This window comes from Cygnus olor, chromosome 1 (genome assembly GCF_009769625.2).
Source record: "Cygnus olor isolate bCygOlo1 chromosome 1, bCygOlo1.pri.v2, whole genome shotgun sequence".
Lineage (NCBI taxonomy): Eukaryota > Metazoa > Chordata > Aves > Anseriformes > Anatidae > Cygnus > Cygnus olor.
This window is the reverse complement of record NC_049169.1, coordinates 74,484,813-74,504,857: the sequence shown is the minus strand read 5'-3', so window position 1 is coordinate 74,504,857 and position 20,045 is coordinate 74,484,813. Positions and strand designations below refer to the sequence as shown.

Sequence of the window (20,045 nt, the reverse complement as noted above, 5' to 3'; positions counted from 1 at the left end):
TCAGAGACCTTTGACTTTTTGCACTAGCATACTAGTAAGACTACATTTTTTTTTCTTTTTCACTGCCTACCCCTTTAGTGGGAAGGAAAGCATGGGTTCTACTGGACTGCTGCTCTGGCTGCTTCTTTATGTGAAGGTGAGTTAGAGAGGCTGTGTAGTTATAAAGCTCTTTTAGGACTGACAAGTAGCTGAACTTGAAGGTCTCTAGGATGTTTGGCCCCACTGGCAGACCATGTTTTCTAGCTCATAGGACCTGATACTGGCTGTGCAAATTCTTTAAATGAGACCACAGAAAGCTAGAACTGCAGACTGTGTGAAATGTTTGTGTGCTGTTTAAATAAACAGATAATATAGCTACAGGTCCTTTGATACTTGGCAAAATGTGACATTATCTTGTGCCTTGGACTTGTTTTGATGTGATTCTTGGGCTGGCTGTTGTTTCATGATTTAGTTTTGTTATTCCTTATGGGCTGTGTTTGGGAGACTGGACTGGAACAGCAGTCAGAGGCCTGGGCTCCTCTTTCTGTGTGGTCTTCAGCAACTTGGTTAGAACATGGTAGTGTCTATTTCTTACTTAACCCAGGCAGAGTTAAGCATCTGAATACTTCCATGGGAGACATTATTTTCACTATACTTTTCCCTCATGGACTAGCTCCAGACTGGGCTCTGAGATGCAAACTTTCTTTTACTTTGAGGTTTGTAGTTCTTATCACTGAAGTGTTTGTCTTTGCAGACTCCCCTGGTGCTGTAAGCAATGTGTAAAATAATTTTCCACATATGACTGGTCTGGAAACCACTGAGAAAACTTCTTGTATTTTGCAGAGTCTGCTTGTTTAGTGAGATATTTCAGTTCCTTTTCAGTACACATCTTTGGTGCCCTGGATGTAGACAGGAAACAAAAGGTAGACATGGGCAAGAGTAACCTTAGTATACAATACTCTGAAAAGTTTGTATTGGTAGTTTAGGATAAGGTTTCAAGTCTCAAGTACTGCATATCCCTCCGTCGGTCCTGTGTGTTCTCTTGAACTGAAACCTAATATTCACTAGAAAATCCTAAATATTTGTGTTGCAAATATATGAGTTTTTTTCAGGGGTTTCCTTATCTTTCTGGGTGACATTTGGGCAACTCCAGCAATTAGGCACATGCGCTTTTTGTGGTTTGCATTTATCTCAGCTTACTCTTCCTGTAGAATCATGTTGCACAAGCAAAAAAAATGCTTTTTTTTTTGAATTGCAAGTCATAGGTGTATCCTCCTTTCCATTTGTGAGAAGCCTGCTTGTTGAGCTCTGTACCATCAGCTGGAGAAGACTGCCTTTCTGTTTCTTCTTGTGTTCACCTGCCATCACTGCCTTCAGTAGTGAGTCTGCTTTTTACTGCCTTTTTACTGCTCTTGACATGTTCGGAAGAAAAGGCAACAGCAAATGTTGTTTGTACAGTGGACTGCTTTTGGTGGTTGTCAATCTTTTGATGCCTTTGGAAAGTAGGGTGAAGGATGTGGGGAAAGCAGTAAGCTGAAGCATGTAAAACTGCTCAGGTCATTAGTTGACTGAATTGGTTTCATTCAGGTACCTGCAAATGAAGCCTCAAATTGTGAGGAGAAGGTGGAAAGAAGGCAGTGGAGGGATGGAAATGAGCTCAGGTGTAAAACATATTACCATGTGCAGTAGTAGTGACTTTTTTGATACCAAGTGTTCTGCTTCATAAAGTTTGAACGGTTTGATATGTATGGGGGATCAGAGAAAAGACTGTGGGTGGTGGTAAACTTCAGTGCTGTTTTCTCTCTGATTTTGTCATGATAGAGAAAACAAGAACTGAATGAGTGGACTAGGCATCTCTATGCCAGAGTAATGCTTTCAGCTCTGCTGCTGCCTCTCTCTTGTTGATTGGCTTTGGCTGGACCCATCAGACTTGGATACCTTAAGTAATGAGTTGATTCTGTTTTTTTTCGAGTTGGTTTTGGTTAAGGAAGTCTTTTTGATGCTTGGTGCTCATTGAAATCAGTCTGCTTAGGTAGGGATCTCAGACCAAGTTCTAGACGGAATGTGTGTTTTCCTGCCTGCTTGTGCCTGTTATCTTTGGTTATAGGAGTACACGGAAGCCTTGAAGTACTAAGTGCTGAATAGTGGAATACACCATTTCATGGAGAATTGATAGCACGAAATTTAAAATACCTTGCAGGTTTTCTAGTGGGGGGCATATTAAAGCCAGAAGTCCCCTTTGGTTCTTTCCTCTTCTTGTCAGACTTTTTCGTTACTTGTATTCTCATCTGCCAGATTTGATTCTGCATCTTTCTTTCAGGTGGAAGTTGTTGAGGTGCTCGTGCAGTGTGTGTGGGAGAACAAAATCCTCCACCATTGCTTCTTGGGAAGAAATGACCTTCTGTACGTTGTGATGGAATTTTAACTAGGGGGACTGAAGAAGTGCATTTTCTACATTTTCAAGTAGATTTTGTGTGCAAAGGGAGTGTAGCTTTCCCTAGCCACTTTTAGGGTGCAGTTACTACCTGTGATATTTGAGGACGCAGCTTGTCTTTTTCATGTCGAAGAACTCTGGGCATCAAAGCAATTTTTTTACAATCTCAGCACAATACAAATGCCAAAGGTACATCCAGTTTATGTCCTGGAGTGTAGAAGCTGTCTAGTTTTGGTTTATGTTATGTTAGTGCTTAAGTGAGCCAGGCAAGTGCTTTAGAAATAAAATACACACTTGAGGGCTTGAGACCCTCTCTTTACTGGAAAGATATTTCCATTTGTTAGCAAGACTGTGCAAAAACTAGTGCAAGAGGCAGGAAACGGGAAGGAAATCTCATGTAATGAGTGGATAGATGATGTTTAACTTAAGGAGATCTGCTCCTAGCCAAACGTTAGTTCCAGACTTCAGAAGTGCACGTGATCACAATATTGAATTGTAGCAGTCAACATGCATCCTGAGAATACTGAAAGATATTACAAATTAAAATTCAGTTTGTTGTCCTTTCCTTGCTCAGCTGCGTGAAGGGGAGCATTGTTTCATTTTGGGCAGGAAAGACAAAATGTCAGAAATGTTTGCTATGACCTGCTTGAAGATATACTTGAAAATACACTACTATCCTTGAAAATATACTACTATCTGGCAAAAAGAAAGGTATTAAAACCTTGTGCTATTTTCAAAGCTCTGGGATTGCTGCTGTATGGCCAATGCAGGAAGAGTGAAGCAGAGCTGACCAGGTTGGCATATCTGTTCAGTGTGCTACTGGGTGGCTTTTTCCATTCTTGAAAACCCGACCTCTGGAGCTGTAACTCTATAAACACTTTAAAACACCATTCCTTTCTACAGTCTTACTTCTGCAATATTTTTTTTTCTCAGCCAGCACTAGTGTTTGTGCGTCTGCACAGTGAAAATTAAATTACTATTTTTTTCTGTCTTAGCTGGTTGGTTTTCAGCCATGCTGTGCCCCCACACTTGGTCATGGCATGGCTTCCGCAGACAAAGAGGAAGGGGTGAGTGGCAGTTAGGGATGGAGGGGAAGTCTGGAGTACCCCTTGGCTGACAGCGTGGATGCCTACCAAATAAAACAGTTGCATAGCTATGGCTCAGGGCAGTAATTCAGGAAACAGGAAGCAGGGGCTTACCACAAAATGGAGAGTCCTGACTTAGACTTTTAGGTTTAGCTCCACAGCTTTCTATATGCTTCTGTCAAAGTCTGCGTCTTGCTTTTCTGCCTTGCAGAACTGATTTCTGAGGATTCCTGGTTAAGTGCTTACTCTGTGGGTGTTAGACCTGTTGCATGAGCTGAGCAGAAGGGGACTGAAACAGATGAGATGAGCTCTGGCCTTGTCCTGTGGCAGCTGTGAAGCTTGGGAGGATCGATTTGACTGCTTTGAAGACCCAAGCACTGTACTGATGCTGCGGGCTCACCTTGGCTCATAGTCCTGCTGATTTGTGCCCATGCAGCTGTGGTCTGGCTCCAGCTTTGTAAGTTGTTATCAGAGCCAGATTAACAGTGGGGCGGGGGGCTCTTCTCAGATACCTCAGCAGCAGTAGCAGTGGTGGCCAGTTCTGCTTTTTCTGTTCTGTTGCCCACAGCGGATGGGCAAAGAGGAGGTTACCAGCACAGGTGCTGGCTGGAGAAGGGCAGGAGCTTCCACTCAGCCAGGCAGGGCAGCGAGCTGAAGCAGAGAGTTGGTTCAGAAGGCAGCAGCTCGCTTTTTGTAGGATTCCGCTTTCCTGCTGTGTTGAAGTGTGATGTGCAATTATGGCTAAAAATCTTTCTACTTAGTAATAACAGATTCTCATTTTGTTTGGTTTGGTGTTTAGTTGCCAGCACTGGTGATGTTGAAAGCTGCTCGTGGTTGCTGCAGTCTGCTTTGGTCTCTTTTCTCCCAGGCTATTTCTTCTCTCCCCATTTCCCCCTTCTGCTTTAGCACACCCTTCCTTTTTTGAAGAGAGCTCATACATGTGAAGGGCTTGCCCAGGACAGCTGCAGCAGTGTTAATATTATTTGACTCAGCATAGGTGTCACCAGTCGAAAATGCAAATTTTCTTTTTTTCACCACAATTAAAAACAGCACCATTCAATAGGTAAGGATTTTGACGGTAAAAAACTGAAAACAATATTTCATCCTCCAAAGCAACACAAAGGCCCAGTTTTTCATAAAAGTTTCTGGCTAGATCAAATGTTACATGTGCTGCTGCCACTCTAGATACGTATTTTCCCACTGACAAAAATACAGGGGTGATCTTTGTTCTGTCAGTCACAAAATAGGCCACTCATCTTTGTAAGTTTAACATGTCCATATAAGCAAGTGTGGCTTGCTCTTTGCAACTAAAACAGAAAGATTACTACAGCTCTTTTCTGAAAGCTGTCTTTAGCTGTAAATTTCTTTAAGTGACAGATCCTGGCCATTGTGAGTGCCTTCTTTGCTTGCTGAGGCATATAAATAATTTCCTTTACTACTGTTCTGTTTTGAGTGCAGTCCCTTGATACAGTGTCTTTATGTGAATGAGATCAAATCTTTGCCTTTGAACTGCACAGGGATTATTAATTCTCTATTGTAATTAATGGAGGCTTTGTCTTTCTCCTGCGTTCTCCACCAAAAGATCTCAGAGCCTTTTGTAAATGTTAAGCAATTAGTAATGCAGCAGCAGACTGGTGAATTGTGTGTGCAGTTTGCTCCTAGAAAAGAGACAGTCTAAAGTGTGTCAGCGCACACTATGTTTGGGGCTGGTTTGACAGGTGCCAGTACAACAGTTTTTCTTGGAAAATGTTTTTGCAAATGGAAAAGTTTTTGCAAAACTTTTTTTTTTTTTTTTAAAGCATTCCTAGAAAGCTTACAGTTTTGAATACTTCTTTTTAAGAAGGGCATTCAGGTGTCAGGTAGAATTTTGTGCGCGTGGCTGCATGTGATGGTATGCAATGAGCAAGGGGAGGAGCAGGCAGGCGCTGCAGGCCCTCGCTCCCCAGGGCACTATTGCCCTCTGGTCTCAGACCTCCCATGGGAAGTGGCAGCTCCAGGAGATGTTTGATCTTTTGTGCGAGGCTGGTCAGCTTCCTCAGGAGGAATCGTCCGGTGTCTGCCTCTCACCTGAGGTGCAAACAGATGGGGGTCATGCCACTGACCTGAGTCGGGTAGAAACGGAGTTTGACATTGACTTCCCAGTTTGCATGTGATTATCTGAACTCACAGGATTTGAGCTGCTGGTTGAGAAAGTGCAGCTGGCCGTGGTTTTGTCTCTGTGAAGAGCAGTAAGACTTTGGGAGCAGGAAAAGAGCTTCCTCTGCAGTTCTGGTTGTACATTTCTTTATTGTGTGTTGCTTGTACCAAAGAGGATGACAAAGTTACTTGAACAAGTCATCAGTAGTAGAGCCAACAGTAACAAACCAGTCTAATAGCTTCCAAAGTTAGGGTTTAATCATGAGATGAAAGTACGTAATGTAAAAGTTGTGGTTCAGGCAGTGCTGAGGAGCCAGCTCAACACTGCTTGAGTTTGAAGGAAAGCACCGTATCCACAGTCCCATGATGAGCACTATGGCAGCTGCTGCTTTCTGTGGGGTGATATTCAGCCCTGCAGTCAGAAATAACTAGAGCTAAAATTAAGTAGCATTTGCTTTTGTGAGAGGCAGAAGCTTGTGGTCAACTTTTTAATAACAAAGCAGTGAATAGTAAAGATTTAAGAGGTGAGCTGCGCAATGTACTTGATTTTCTTTTACATCATACTAATATTATTAAGAGTGAAAGTAGAAAGGATCAAATAAGTTGACATCGGCTTGCTCTTTGTTATAAAAAGGAGAAAGCAGGGACTTCTTGTTGCAGTGCTCCTGCTGACTTTAAAGGTCATTTATTTCCCTACTTGTGAGAAATACTCGACAGCCTTGGTGGTGCTTCCAGGTTTCTGCAGCTAATTGCTCCTGTTCTGTGCAGTTTGCCTGTACTCCATGCACTGAGGTGGCCTACCTGGCTTAACGATGTCATGCTGTGTAGCATGTGTGTTTACAATCTGCTCATAATATTAATTTTTTGGAAAGGCCACAATAGCTTCCGCTGTGACTAAACCATGTTGATTGCCGATACTGCCAGGAGCCTGTTAAAACATTGGAGAGCTTCCAGGAACCCTTGCTGCTTTCCAGGGGACTGGTCAAGAAGTGACCTTTTAGGTGTGAATTTAAATTTCTGGTTTAGGGAGATGATCGAGGCTGTTGCTGAATACCTTGGCCACTCGCCCATCCCTCCTTGCACTTGAATGTTGCTAGAGCTGGCTGCCGTGGTCCTGAGGTGGTTCAGAGGACTGGCACTGCCTGCTAATTGAGGATCAGCTCAGAGAGGGGATCCCAAGCCAGAAGCGAGGCAGGCTGTAACAGACGTCTTGGAGAAATCGCAGTTATTTCTGCCAGAGGTCTTTCCAAGGCATTGTCTTCTTGTGCCTGTGGTTACACCTGGCCCGCCCTGTGCAGGTTCACGGCAGAGTCATTAGACTGTCTGCAAGTGTTACATTAAGGCTGTGACCATTCAGCAGAGTCTTGTGGTGGGTCATGGTGGGGTGTGGTCCATCTGTGGGCAGGAGAGCTCTCCCTGGGTGCTGGGGCTGCTTGCAGGAGATGTGCTGGCACTGAGACCTCTGCTGGTGGCGTGATCAAACCAGCCCGGAGCAACAGATATGCATCTGCTGGAACCGGTCTGGACTAAGTGATCACTGTCCCAGCCTGTGCTCAGCGTACCTCTGCTGTCTTCCCCTGCTGCAGGTTTCCTGACTGACCTATGAAATGGAATTATTGGGTGTTATGGAAAGATGTTTTACTCAGATCTCATTTAGAGAGCATACAAAGAATTGCTCCAGAACAACAGGGGAAAATGTTTCTTGCAGGAAAGGGCAGAGGAAAAGAAGAATTCCTGCAAACAGGCAGGTAGAGAGCAGGCAAGGAGCAGCAATGCGTCATGTGGGACTTAACGTGGCTGCAACTTGGTATGCAAGCTGAGCTCTGATCTCGCAGTAAAATGCCCTTTTGCATGGATGGCTCCTTCCCTGTAAGAGTCCAGTGTAAGCCTTACAGCTAAACCACTGTGGCTGTTACAAAGTTAGAGAAATTGGTGTTTGCCAAACTAGGCATATTGCCATCAGTCTAATCATTCGGAGTACATCATTTGGGTTTGTGAAGCATGGGCTGAAAGACATTCTTTGGTGTGTTGCATTAAAGCATCATTCAGGTTCTTTTCAGAAATGTACCTCTTGCTCCATCCTGGCTAAGTTTTTGTTTGTTTGTTTGTTTGTTTTTTATCTGTTTCCATGTGCTTATATTTGGATTCTCTGTTTTATCTCCCAATGATGTCGGGCACTTTCCTTTTACTGCTCCTGTTTCTTTGTCTGTTCAACAGAGATAAGTGAGTACTGGGGGCAGTGAGCAGGGAAAAGGTCCTTAGCATTTCTTCAAACGCATTATGGAAAGCTTCTGGAGTTTGACAGGTATTGAGAATACCTGGGCAGATTTATACTCCTGAGCGTGACTGCTTTTCTGCATGCTGACTGTTGCTGTGTGAACCAACATGTCCTTGGGGCAGGCTGTGAGGGTGGGGAACCCAGCCATGCTTTGGCCAGAGGATGAAGGGGGCTTTCACTATCCTCACAAAATGCCGTCTTGGAAGGACTTGTCTCTGTCCTTGCCCTGAGGCAGGCAGAAGCAGGCCAAGCCAGGAACGTGGCCATCTGCAGAAGTGACGGGGATAGGGAGGATCCTGGCTGGCAGCAGTGCTCTGCTCACTCCCTTCTCCACGGCTCCTGCCCCAGCCTGACAGCTGGGAGGCCATCTGAGCGCCTCCTCCCGTGTCAGTGTCACCCTGCCCAAATTAACCTGGGGCTGGCGGCATCAAGGTGTCAGCCCCTCATCCAGTTGCTGCTGCCCCTTCAGCATGAAGACTGCCCACGTGATTCGTGTGCGGATGTGTGTGATGGACCTCCGGGTGCTGGGGGGCTGAAATGGCAGGGCTCCTGTGTAAACAGCGCAAAAAAGGAGGTATGACAGATCATGTTTCCAGCAAGAACCTCTTCCTAAGCTTAGGTCGTGGCATATGGGCTCTCTGTGGCTAGGGCTTTCTGGGCAGCAGGCCTTGGGAGGCTTTCTACCGAAGCAGCTTTGTTTGCTGTTAGCAGTAGGGCAGGATGCTCTGCTCTTGTTCTGGCCAAGTCTTGCTGGATCTGAAGGCAAGTATAAGGGTTTTATGTGGCTCTTCATGTCATGAGGGACACGAGGGAGGGGGCTTAGGGCACACATCCACATTGATGTTTTCTTTTGGTTTAGTGAATTGCTCAGAAACAAGGTATTTGCGTTAGGAAGAGTGTGGAGATCATTTCAATATTAAAAAAAAAAAGAGCAAATGTATCATCTTAATTGAACATTTGGGAATAAAAACAGTTTAGCTGCATTTAAAATTAGTCTGTCTTGAAATGTATGCAGTATTTTATTTATATAGCATACACTGAAGACAATACCATGCATTCACTGCCCTGAGGAGCTCAGCAGCTCTCTTCTGCATTTGCAAAACATTAGGTACACTAATGCTCTGACCTTACCAAACACTTGGCATTCCCAGAATGACAGAAGTGCTTTAATAATGAAAAGGAAGTTACATCTATAAGGAAGTTTAATTTAAGGGGAACTTGGGCATTTATAGTCCTAAGAGGACTTTAAAAATCTTCCCCTGTAATGTCTATTTCCCACACAACTTTCCTTATGCCTCCTTGTGGCTGTATTCCCGTTGGCATCACAGTGCAGGAGCTGCTCGAGGGAAGAAGCTCTAGCTGGGCAACGTGCAAGCAGGGCAGGGTGAGGCATGCTGTGAAAGCTGTTTGGTCTGATGTGTGAGGTCTCTTAGCTCCCTGACCTTTGGTTGGAGAGCTTTCCAAAAATAGGAACGAATGCAGAAAAGGGACAATTAAAGCTTTGCTAATAATGACGTTTATTCAGGAGGCTAAATCTCAGCCTGCAGATGCTGTTCTGCTCCCTTCCCTTTGCAAAAGGTGTACAATACAGAAAGAAGCCGTGCTGGTGGCTGGCAGGCCCCCTGCCCCCGTGGTTTGTGCCACCTCAGCTCTGACTGGCCTCTCCAGCACAGTTCGCAAGCTGTAAGGTCTCAAAATGCAAGACTGGTGTTTGCAGCTTGCAGAGCATAGGAACAGCTTTTCGTAATTGAGGATTTTAGTCATGCTCAATATCATGCTGTGAAACAGAGCTAGCTAATATCTTCGAACTGCAGTTAAGAGATGTGGTAAGTCATCTTAAGCGCCTTCATTTCAAGTATCTGTGAGAGGAAGAGTGGGGATTGCAGTGTGCTGTTGTTCCTGTCCTTTTCTGGGACAGTAAGATTGCTATCTTTTCCACTTCTATTGAGCTGGAAAAAAGTGAGTACTTATGCAGGATTTTGTAATCTTTGCAGAATGCATGCGTATGATTAGTCTGTGATTTGATTTTCCAACTGGAAAGGGGAATACTGACTATTCTTGACAAAAGCGCTTATTAGTACACTGTGAGTATTAGCTAATTGTCCTCCTTTGCTTCGCCCCCCCCCCCCAAAGCTTCCCTTGCAGATCTTACAATTATGTGTCTGGAAATCCTTGCTTTACCCATGAAAGAATATGGGACTTGGACCCCTCTCCCAAAGGAGACTGAAATACAACAATGTCGCCACATGTGATTTTAGTCCATGCTAACACAGATCTGTGACTGAATAGACGGGGTTATTGCAGTCTCCTTTTATCTCCTGCTTCAGATGCATGTATTTTAATAGGTTGCCTTATAATAAGTAGTTGTTATCTGAATTTAAGGGGAGATAGACCGTGGAGAGTGTAGAAGTGTTCTAGTACTGTTACTGATTTTCTTACTGTCGAGCTCTATAATACTAAACAATTATTATTTATTTATTTTTTTACTCAAATTCAGTTCCTCCCATGTAGCAACATGTAGGGAAGTATTTTAATATCCATTTCATTGATGCAGCGTACTCTACTGACTTGCCCAACTGTTACTGAGTTGTACGTTTGGGAACTTGAAAGATTCCAAATTTGTGTTCACCAGACCATGCAATATCTATCTTTAGCCAGTGGCAATGCTAAAATTAAATACGTTTTCATCATTTGGTAGGTCTCCCTGGGATTCTCTGAGGCTTTTAATGAGGCCAGTGGCAAATAGTTCTTGGTGCTCTGCAGTTGTAAAAGGTGGTAATGAGTGATGGTGGTGCTATCAGAAAGTGAGTTTGGTTTTACAGTTTGCTGTCTGCTGTAGATCTGGGCCATTCTGCAGACAAAGCTTACGTGCCTCCCTTCTGGAGAAACAAGCATTCTGACGTTGTTTTTACTACAGAGTTGAGTTTCTTGCAAAATATTTTCAGCTGGTAGTCTGATGGCTCAGTTTAATTAGCTATAGAAGGATGTTCTGTTAATTTTATTTTCTACTCTAGCTGCAGTTCTTCATTCCATAAACTTTGGGCACATTTTGAAATGGATCTACCAGATGTTTGTTCTTACTATCTGTTCTACCCCTACATATCCAGAAACTTTGCATTTATTACAATCTTTCTTTCTGTTTTTTCCTTTTCCTCAGTGAGTGACCTGCAAGAAGAAGGTAAAAATGCTATAAATGCTCCAATGAACCCAAGCACTGTGGACATGCATCCAGAAGATACTTTCTTAGGTATAGTATTCATGCTACAGAACTCAACTATGCTATTATTAATGAAGGCTGCCACTGTGACTCCATATCCATTGCTTTTCTGTTGAATATAGATGGCTACGTTGAAACCAAGAGAATTGAGAACTATTGTATGTCAGACATAGACTAGAAAATAGAGATGCTAAAATGGAATTTAAAGAGCAATGCCAGCTAGGCAGCTACACTTAAAGTAAGAGTAGAAGAAAATTGTCTTGCTCAAGGAATTGGCAGAGGACTTTGAGTTTTTCTGTGGCCATTCTGAAAACATAGAAAATTGGGATTTGCAAAGAATTAGATGGAAAATACTGCTGAGTTTGTCTGCTTAAGAGTTGCTTCAATGTCATTAATCCATTGTCTAGTTGCATCTCAGTCTTTATTTGTCCTTATGGACATCCTTCTTTGGTAAGGAAGTAGTATCTTTCCACATATAGATGCAAAACTGAAGGATCAACTCATAGAAAGTCTGTAGCAGAAGTGTGTGTTGTGGTTCCTATGGAACCATTAAACTGCCTCAACTCAATGTATGTGCTACAGTTTCGTTAACAGCTGGATGCCAGGTTCTGACTTTGGTTATTGCTGGCACTTTGCAAGTGATGTTGCAGCAAAATGGGACCTGATAATAAACAGATCAACATTTATGTTGTTGAAAACAATATGATTAGTATGGGAATATGTAAAACGAGGAATGCTTTATAGAAAGAAGGCAAGTATTCAATTTCCAGTTCCCCTCCCTGCCAAGTCCCTCAAAGAGCAGCAACATAATGTAAAAGCAGTAAGTGTTTAAAACTTGTTGGAAAAAATGTATTTTTTTTCTTTCCTGGACATAACTTTCTTAATCTACAGAATTAATTGAAGCAAGCTGTCATGGTGGCAAATAATAAAATCAGTTTTGAAGACCTCTCATGCAAAGCCATGACCACTGGTGATCCTTAAGCAAAACTTCGTGATGAATTGTGTACCCTTATGGGTCTCGTTCAAGATTTCAGTTTGCAGCTTTTTGGATGTGTACTGGGTGTCACTTCCTTACAGCTAGAGTGCCTAGCTCATCCCAGGGGGTAATGAGGAAGTAAAGGAACAGGGCAGGAAAAAAAAAAAAAAGAACAGCTGAAGAAATCATGTTTCTTCCTAGATTTGTGGAAATTTGTCAAGAGTGTTCAGATAAAAGGGTCTTGTTTTTTATTAATATTAAGGGCACTGCAAAATACCAAACCTAAACATCTGGGAAAAGCCTAAGGTAACCCAGTAGGATAGTATAGTTTGCCTTGTAGCTGATTTGCGAGGGTCATGTTTCCCATCTGAGAGCAGTGAGGTCTAGCACTGTATTAGCAAGTCATGGTAGATTGGTCATTGTCAGATTTTAGAATTCCTCTATGCAAAGTAGCAATGGCCCAATCTGTGGTCATACCCAAGACCCTCCCTTGTCATATTGGAAGGAATTGGGAAATCAAATGGAATACAGGATTTCATATTGTCTCTCTAGACTCAGCTAAAGATAAATCTACAGGGTCTATAAATTATTACTTTAGCTGAAGGCATGTGGATCTCCTCATTCGGTTGTGACACTGCCACCTGTTCTTGTGTTCCTGTTGTGTAGTAGCCAAGGTTTGCTCTCCACTTGAATAAATCTGACCTTGACCACAGCTGTCACTTGACTACTAAAGGAGCTAAAATGAAGGGTGCAGGGAGAGAGGTCTACTACTTGAAAGCAAGCAACAGAATTTAAAATACAAGACTTGCTCCAACTGTTTCTTAAATACTGATATACATATCTACAAGAGCATATAAACACAAATGTGATGCACATATTCACACATGCTATTGGGAAGATAATTCTGCCAAAGGCTGTTTGGTTGTTAGCTTTACAGATTTAAAGCTGATTTTTCTACCCATATTTTAGTATGAAATCATCCATTCTAAAAGTTAATCTTTACATTCCTACCTCTTATGGTTGGGTGGTTGGCCGTTGGAGAGCATTTCCCACGTCTTTCCATCCCACAGTAACAGAAGAAATAGAAGACTATATACCTGAGAGATGTATTTTATGTCCTTCCGGCACACATAAGCAGAACTGATGTAAATTGGGGTAATTTTCATTTTCTGGGTTAACCAGAGATTAAGCAGTTCCTGCACCCAGGGCCACATGTGTATGATCATTGCTACGTGTCAAGTTTTAGGGAAGCACAAACTGTCAGCCTGGGTCTCAGCAGCTGCACTAAGTGTAGTGCCATAAGCTTGCTTTACTTTTCAAGGTGGTGTAGTTTGGGAAGGATATTTTCAAATACAAATGACATACAAATTAAGGAGAGAGAGGAAAGTAATTGGCTGTTTTTTTTGGTTTGTTAGTATTAGTATGCCTGACAGTATAGAGGATGGTGATTTTTCTGATGTATTCTGCATACACAGGGCAGGATCTGGTTTAGAGAAGGTCAGTGGAAACAATTTATTTTAGGAAGTTGTATTATCTTTGTATGACTATTAAAAAAAATCCCTCACACTTTGATCATCAGATATTCGCTTGCCAGGGTGATGACTGGGCACTGTCATTTCTTAATCAGCTGACAGGTCACTTCATGAATAGTAATTGTTGCAGTATTTCAGCAATGTATATTTGATCTAACTTGTTTCCCATTTCACTCGGACAGAGGAGAATGAGGAGCGCACTATGATTGATCCTAACTCCAAAGAAGACCCCAAGTTCAAAGAACTGATCAAGGTAGGATGTCAGTACTTGGTCTTTTTTCAGATCTTTAAATACTGAGCTAGAGTCATTTACAAGCTGGTTACCATGGATACAGTTGAGGAGGAACAACTCATTACTGAAGTATATCTGTGAAAACTGAAGAGACAAACAAGGATGCTGTTGGTAAGGCTAAAAGCAACAATGAGAGAAACAAGAAAGCCTGAATGTCAGAGCGCCCATGGAAAAATCTCCGCTATCCATTTACATCCTTGTGATTATTAAAGGGAGGATCAATGCTTAGCTTTGATCTACTGCAGTCATTGCACATAAACATAGGTTCTTTCTCTCTACAAAGACATGAAAGGAGCCTTGGAAAGCTGTAGAGAGATTTCTGGGAAGGAAAGAGTAGGACCAAAATGAGCACGCGCATGGTAGGGTACACCAGGGAGACCTATGGTGTTATAGGAAGGTTGGAAATGAGGTTCTTCTTCCCTTATACTCTGTTGTTGTTGTTGTTGTTGTTTTTTGTTTTTTTTTTTTTAAGAAAAAAGGCAGAAAAAGGGTAAAGAAGGATGCTCCCATATATTATTAGTTAAAGCCGTTAGAATTTTTCAGCTTTCATACTGAATAGCATACTGATCTCCAGAGCGTGGATGGAGACCAACAGGTGAGTGAACTGATGGACACCTTAGCTAATAATGTCTACTTTCTGCCCATTGTGTATGTGAAGAATAAGGCATTCAGTGAAACAATGATTTTCAATTTCATGAGAACTTGCTAACTCACAATTTGATAATTCAGTTTCTCAAAAATTATTAAACATGAATTTGTTCTAATTATCTTTTGTGCAATTCCTACTGTTCTTACTTTAACAATGGATAACTCAACATTTGTGAAAAAGAGCCTACTCTCTTCTAGAACTTCAGTTATGTTTTTTTCAGTGGCTTCTTGGAGCAGAGAATTATCTACTATGTATCTACTTTACATTCTGAGCAACAGCACTGCAAAGTGACTTGTTTTGTTTTGTGTGGTTCTGCCTCTCATTATTCTTTTTCCTTGGTTATCACTGTATCTGTGTTTTATGTGGCAGGGAGGTAGAAAGTCCCTAGTTTACTTGTAGTCTTAGGCAAGGGCCACAGCATCCTGAGTCTGTATTGTTGCTGGAGACACTTGCCCAAGGTGCTGGTGATGTGTCCCCAGCTGTGCTGACATGAGGTTCGGCTTCCTCTCTCCTGGCAGTGCTTGTAGTTTCTGCCAGCTATGATGGAGGGTTTGATCTTGAAGGACTGCTATTTTGGAGAACTGTTTCTATCTGGTAGGTTGTTGAAATTAACATAGTGAAAGCTTGAGCAGAAACAGAAGTGCTGGCAATTCTGAACAGATATGATTTCTTCCCCAAAAGTGTTTGTGCTTATGTCATAATTCCCAGTACACTTCCTCTTTATTTTTTTAAAAATAATTAAAATTATATATATATGTATGTTTTAGAAATAGTAGTTCAGCTGTGGCTAGGTGGGTCTGAAAACTTTGGCTAGTGTTTACCCACTCCAGCCAGGTAGGGGAGTGAGCTGTGGCACATTCCTTTCAGGATACTGTCATGTCCTCTGTCTGCAAGCATATGCTTCGCAGAATGCCTCAGCAAACTGTTCACCTGGTACATCTTTAAAACAAGCCCAATGATCTTTTATTAACAGTGCAATAACATGTTTAGGATTACAAAACCACATCAAATAGGGTTTAGCAAGGAGCTGTGTTCAAATTTCTTTTTTATTCTAATTCACCTGGAATACAGTGTGTTTTTAAATTAGGTGAATTTGCACATTCTTTCTTTGTTAATACCCAGATCCATTAATTCTTTCAAAATGTATAGTGGTCTTGCACCACTCTTTCAAAGTACACTGTGGTTTCTTTGCTAGTGGAGCAGTAATATTACCATGAATAATTCAGTTGAACCAGAGTTGCTGCAGTGAAGAAACCAAATGCACTCTGTGATGCAGGAGACTTGATAGTGAAATCATAATTGTTTTTAAATTGGAAATTTTGCTTTTGAATTTAATATAAGGTGGTGAGTCTTTCTTGGAAGTCACAGTCTAGCAAGGTTATATTTTTCTTTTTGAAAGGCTGAAAACCTTCAGGAGGAATGAAAATCAGACTTAGAGCAGGACTAGAGATTGTGTCTTGAGTGCCTGAAGTGCATTGCAGAACTAGGCTCTGGTTCAGTACATCAGTTTGCACTTGCATGAAGTGAGGGTAACTTATTACCAATTAAACTGCAGCAGCTGGTGCAGGGAACAGCATGTAACTTCACATTGTTTCCTTGGGACCATCCTCCAAGGAGAGAGATGTGTCCTGCAGAGTGCCTACTTGAAAAATTATGTAATTTAGGTAATTGCAGAACATTTGCATACCTCTCTGCAGTTGAGTTTTTACAAGGATGTAGTTAGAAAAACATTTAACACTATGTTGTTATGAATCTATAAGGCAAGGAGAGGTTTGAATCACGTTGGCAAAACCTGTTTTATGCCACAGAATGAGGGTAATACAAGCAAACGAGCAATTTATTCCTCGTTTTGTGTTCCTCAGTGGTTAATGAAGTTTTCTGGCAGCCCCAGTGCTGGACGAGAATTAGCCATGTTAATGCTATACAGCAGCAGCCAGGAGAAGAGACTGTCTGCCCCACAGAGCTTGAAATCAAAGATCTCCATGGTCTCGCAAGGAGTTGAATAGATTGAGGTTGTTATAGTTCAAAGTAGTTCTCTCTCTTTTTCCCTCAAAGAGGAATGTGTCAATAGCAGCAACAGAGCCTGATGCCTCTTCAAATTTGGCAGTATAACTTAGTTTCATTGGTGCCAGCCCAAATCTCTTTCAACACCAGAGTAAGACATGCCAATGGTTTGCCATCACTGATTTTGAGTGTTTCTGTTCCCCTGTCAGTCACATGCAGTTGGGGTAGATAGAACTCAGTGCAGAAAGGAAGCAGAGAGATCTGTTGCTGACACTGATTTAATACCTCTTTGTCTCCGCAAAATGTTGTTTTAATTTCTACTAGCCTGGTGCCATAGGAATTATAAGCATAGCGAATTGTTTGGTGCAAGCTTTTGTGAGCATTTGGAAGCGATTTTGACAGAGCTGCTGGGATTCAAACTGTGTAACACTGTGGTGATGAAGAATCCAAAAGGAAAAAAAACAAACTCATTCTTATTAAAGCAAATATAGAGTAAATCCCCTCACTGAAGGCTGCTTAGTTGGGGATGCAAAAATACACGCTTTAAATCCTATTGCTCATATTAAAATCACTAGGAACTAAAATTACACCTTAAAGTGTTGTTTGTTATCAGCATTGACAGTATTCTAAAAATAGTTTGCCACAATTTGTCACTATGAAGTGATATGTTCATGTGTTCAGATAAGTTCCCTGCATGGCCTTGTTTGCCCTGTGTGCAAATGCAGTTTGGGACATGGCTAGACAGACACAAAGCTGAAAATTCAGATCAGGAAAAGATGTGTTGTTATTTATATGTATAGTATAAATAATTGACTCACAAAATACTCTGTTTCTAGTGTCTGAAATATGTGAGCTTCTTTTACATATCATCCAGTATTTGCCAAGTGGCAAGAGAACAACTAAATTAAAGAGTTTGAGTTTTGCATTTGGGCTGTTTTGTGACTGGACCCTGAAGTGTATCCTGTGATGTATCTGGAGCAAACAAGAAGAAACAATGTCTGTGATACTTAGAATCAAGTCTAGTTTGCTATTATGCTATTGCAAATCTGTTTACAGTTCAGTTTCCATTAATACCTATAATTCCCTTAGCTGATCCATGTCACTAATTCTAAAGAGTGTTGGTGGGCTCTTCTAGCTCTCTTTTTAAATGTGTTCAAAACTTAGGAGGCTGATCTATGTGCGCTTTCCTTGTTGTTCATGGATTTTTCTTTGTGTATGGAATGCAAAGGTGGAAGGAATCTTTTTTTACCCCCTTCTGGTTCAGATGCGACTGAGGTAGAAGATCCGAAACATCATTGTACTTAATAGGCTGTAGGAATTGAATCAGAATCTTAGAAATATAGTCACACATTTCTGATCTGACACTTATGCCACCAACATAAGTGGCAGATTTCCTAGGCTTTTCTCATGTATTTTAATAGATAAAATATGCTTCTACCATTTGAATCCAAAAGTATACAACAGGAGCCTGCAAAAATTGGGTTCTGTTAGTAAATGCCTTGCCTTGACCAAAGACAGCAAGTTAAGAGTTGCAAGGTGACTTGGTAAGATCAGAGACTTGATAAGATCAACTGATGCTGCAACAACCTTTGGCCCTTAAAGCTAAACTTTAATGTCTAAACTTTACATGGATCAAACACTGCTGCTCTAGGTACTACCTGAGATGAGTAAGCATTCTGAATTTGTAGTAAATAATTTACTTTCCAATAAATTACCACCTTTTCAATGTCAACACTTACGGCTTTTTAAAATTCACTGTGGTGAAGAGAAAACCAAAATGAAGCTGTTTCCTTTTGATAAGGTTTCATGTGTGACCAAATGAAACCTTGTTTCCTGTACGCTCTTTCAAAGGCCTGCTTTTAAAAACAAGAGGCCTTCTCTCTGTTTGCAGCTGGCCAGTGCTTTGTACTTAGTCAATAGTTTCCAGACCTGAGTAAGAATTTCTAATATTAATTTCTATGTTCAACCCTGAAGTCAGTTAAACCTTCATACCTTTGATCTGTGCTTCCTAATTCTCCCAGTAGTCAGGGGTGAAAAGGGTCATTAAAATCAGGGCTTCCTTTCTTTGCTGTTTTTGTGACTGGGTTTCCCATTTTCTCATTGTGCCAGATGCATTCATGCAGTTTGTCTTGTTTTTCATTTTGTTCATTATTCTGTAGAGTGGCTGTGGGGCCTTTATACCCTTGAACTCTGCAGATTAACTCTGAATGTGCCTCGCCACTATGGGAGTAGCAAACCTGCAGAACAAAAATGCTTCACGAAGCTGGTGAAGTTTGATATAAAAACCCATTTCATGAAAATTAAAAACTAAATAGGCCAGGCAGATGGCTTATTTTTCCTTCTGGATGTCTATCACTCTTTTCTCCCAGCTCTCTGCCTCATGGCAAATTTCAGTTTTCAACCCAGTGTTTAGTAATGCAGCATGGCTCATTAAATCACACATATACATTTGGCCAAAAAATGATTTAGTAAGTGGATGTGTCAGAATTTAAAGCACCACTGGAAATTTTACAACTACAAACGTGTCTGAGCATTTGACGCAATTCAGAGATGTTTTCTATGAGTGTGAATATGTGTGAAAGGACAGGCATGGTTTTGAGGACACAGGGATATTATATAAAAGTTTTAAAATCACTGCTAATCCCAAATACTATACTGTCTGCTCTAGTGGTTGGCAACCCTGCCCAGAGCAGGGGAGTTGAAACTAGATGATCTTTTAAGGTCCTTTTCAACACAGGCCATTCTATGATTCTATGAAAACTTCATAGAAAAGCAGCTTTTCATAAAAGTGTGCTCTAGTTAAGAGACATAACAAACATTTCCATGTACCAGCAGGCTACTTTGTGAGCCTGCAAGTACTGAACAAGGTGAGGTTGAGGTGAATTCAAGATCATTAGCTGTACGTGGGATCTGCTGGTGGTTTCACCAGCCATTGCATGTAAGGAGAAGCATGGTGTTACGGCTGACACTGGGACAACAGGCTTTGCAGTCAAGCAATTCCTCACTCCTTCTTACACACATTTTAAAGGCAGCAAATGTAGCCCTACCTTAGAAATTAATATTGAAGTGAAGATACATAAAGTACAGACACACAGACGTGAAGGAATGGGTAGAGGAGTTTGAGGCCAGAGAGATCCAAGTTAAGCGTATTTTCACACACAGGAAGAACTCTGGCTTCACCTTATGTCTGCTTCCCACAAGGCACTCTGTGCCTGTATCAAACGGTTTAAATTTTTAGAAATTCAGGTTATTGAACATTTTCTGCTTCTGTCTTTGCATGAAGGAGCAATTCTAAAGAGCTGGAGCATTGACTCTCCATGAAAAAAGTGTCACAATGTATTTCTGTGTGTTAGTCATTTCAATAAGCAAAATAGTGCTTTACATCCCTTGCAAAAATTAAAAAGTAAAAATAAAAATCAGTGCAAAAAGATTTTCCAGGCTCCTAATTAAGACAGACTCAAGA

At 41.5% G+C, this 20,045-nt stretch overlaps 1 protein-coding gene and 1 long non-coding RNA gene across 4 annotated transcripts in view; one reads left to right on the top strand and one right to left on the bottom strand.

The window, feature by feature from the left end:
- LOC121073986 overlaps positions 1-20,045 on the bottom strand; it is a 110,230-nt gene that overhangs the window by 21,710 nt on the left and 68,475 nt on the right. The window lies entirely within an intron of this gene.
- Positions 1-20,045, top strand: part of PARVB (parvin beta) — a 71,018-nt gene that overhangs the window by 16,225 nt on the left and 34,748 nt on the right. For 2 of the 3 annotated variants that reach the window (XR_005822035.1, XM_040565548.1), the window contains exons 2-3: positions 11,070-11,159; positions 13,820-13,890. Coding sequence is in view for 2 of the 3 variants with exons in the window: in XM_040565548.1 (XP_040421482.1) it covers positions 11,070-11,159; positions 13,820-13,890 (161 nt within the window). In the remaining variant the exon portion in view is untranslated. Of the gene's footprint in view, positions 1-1,182; positions 1,359-11,069; positions 11,160-13,819; positions 13,891-20,045 lie in introns of those variants that run through there. The other variant, XM_040565561.1, reaches the window with a different exon arrangement.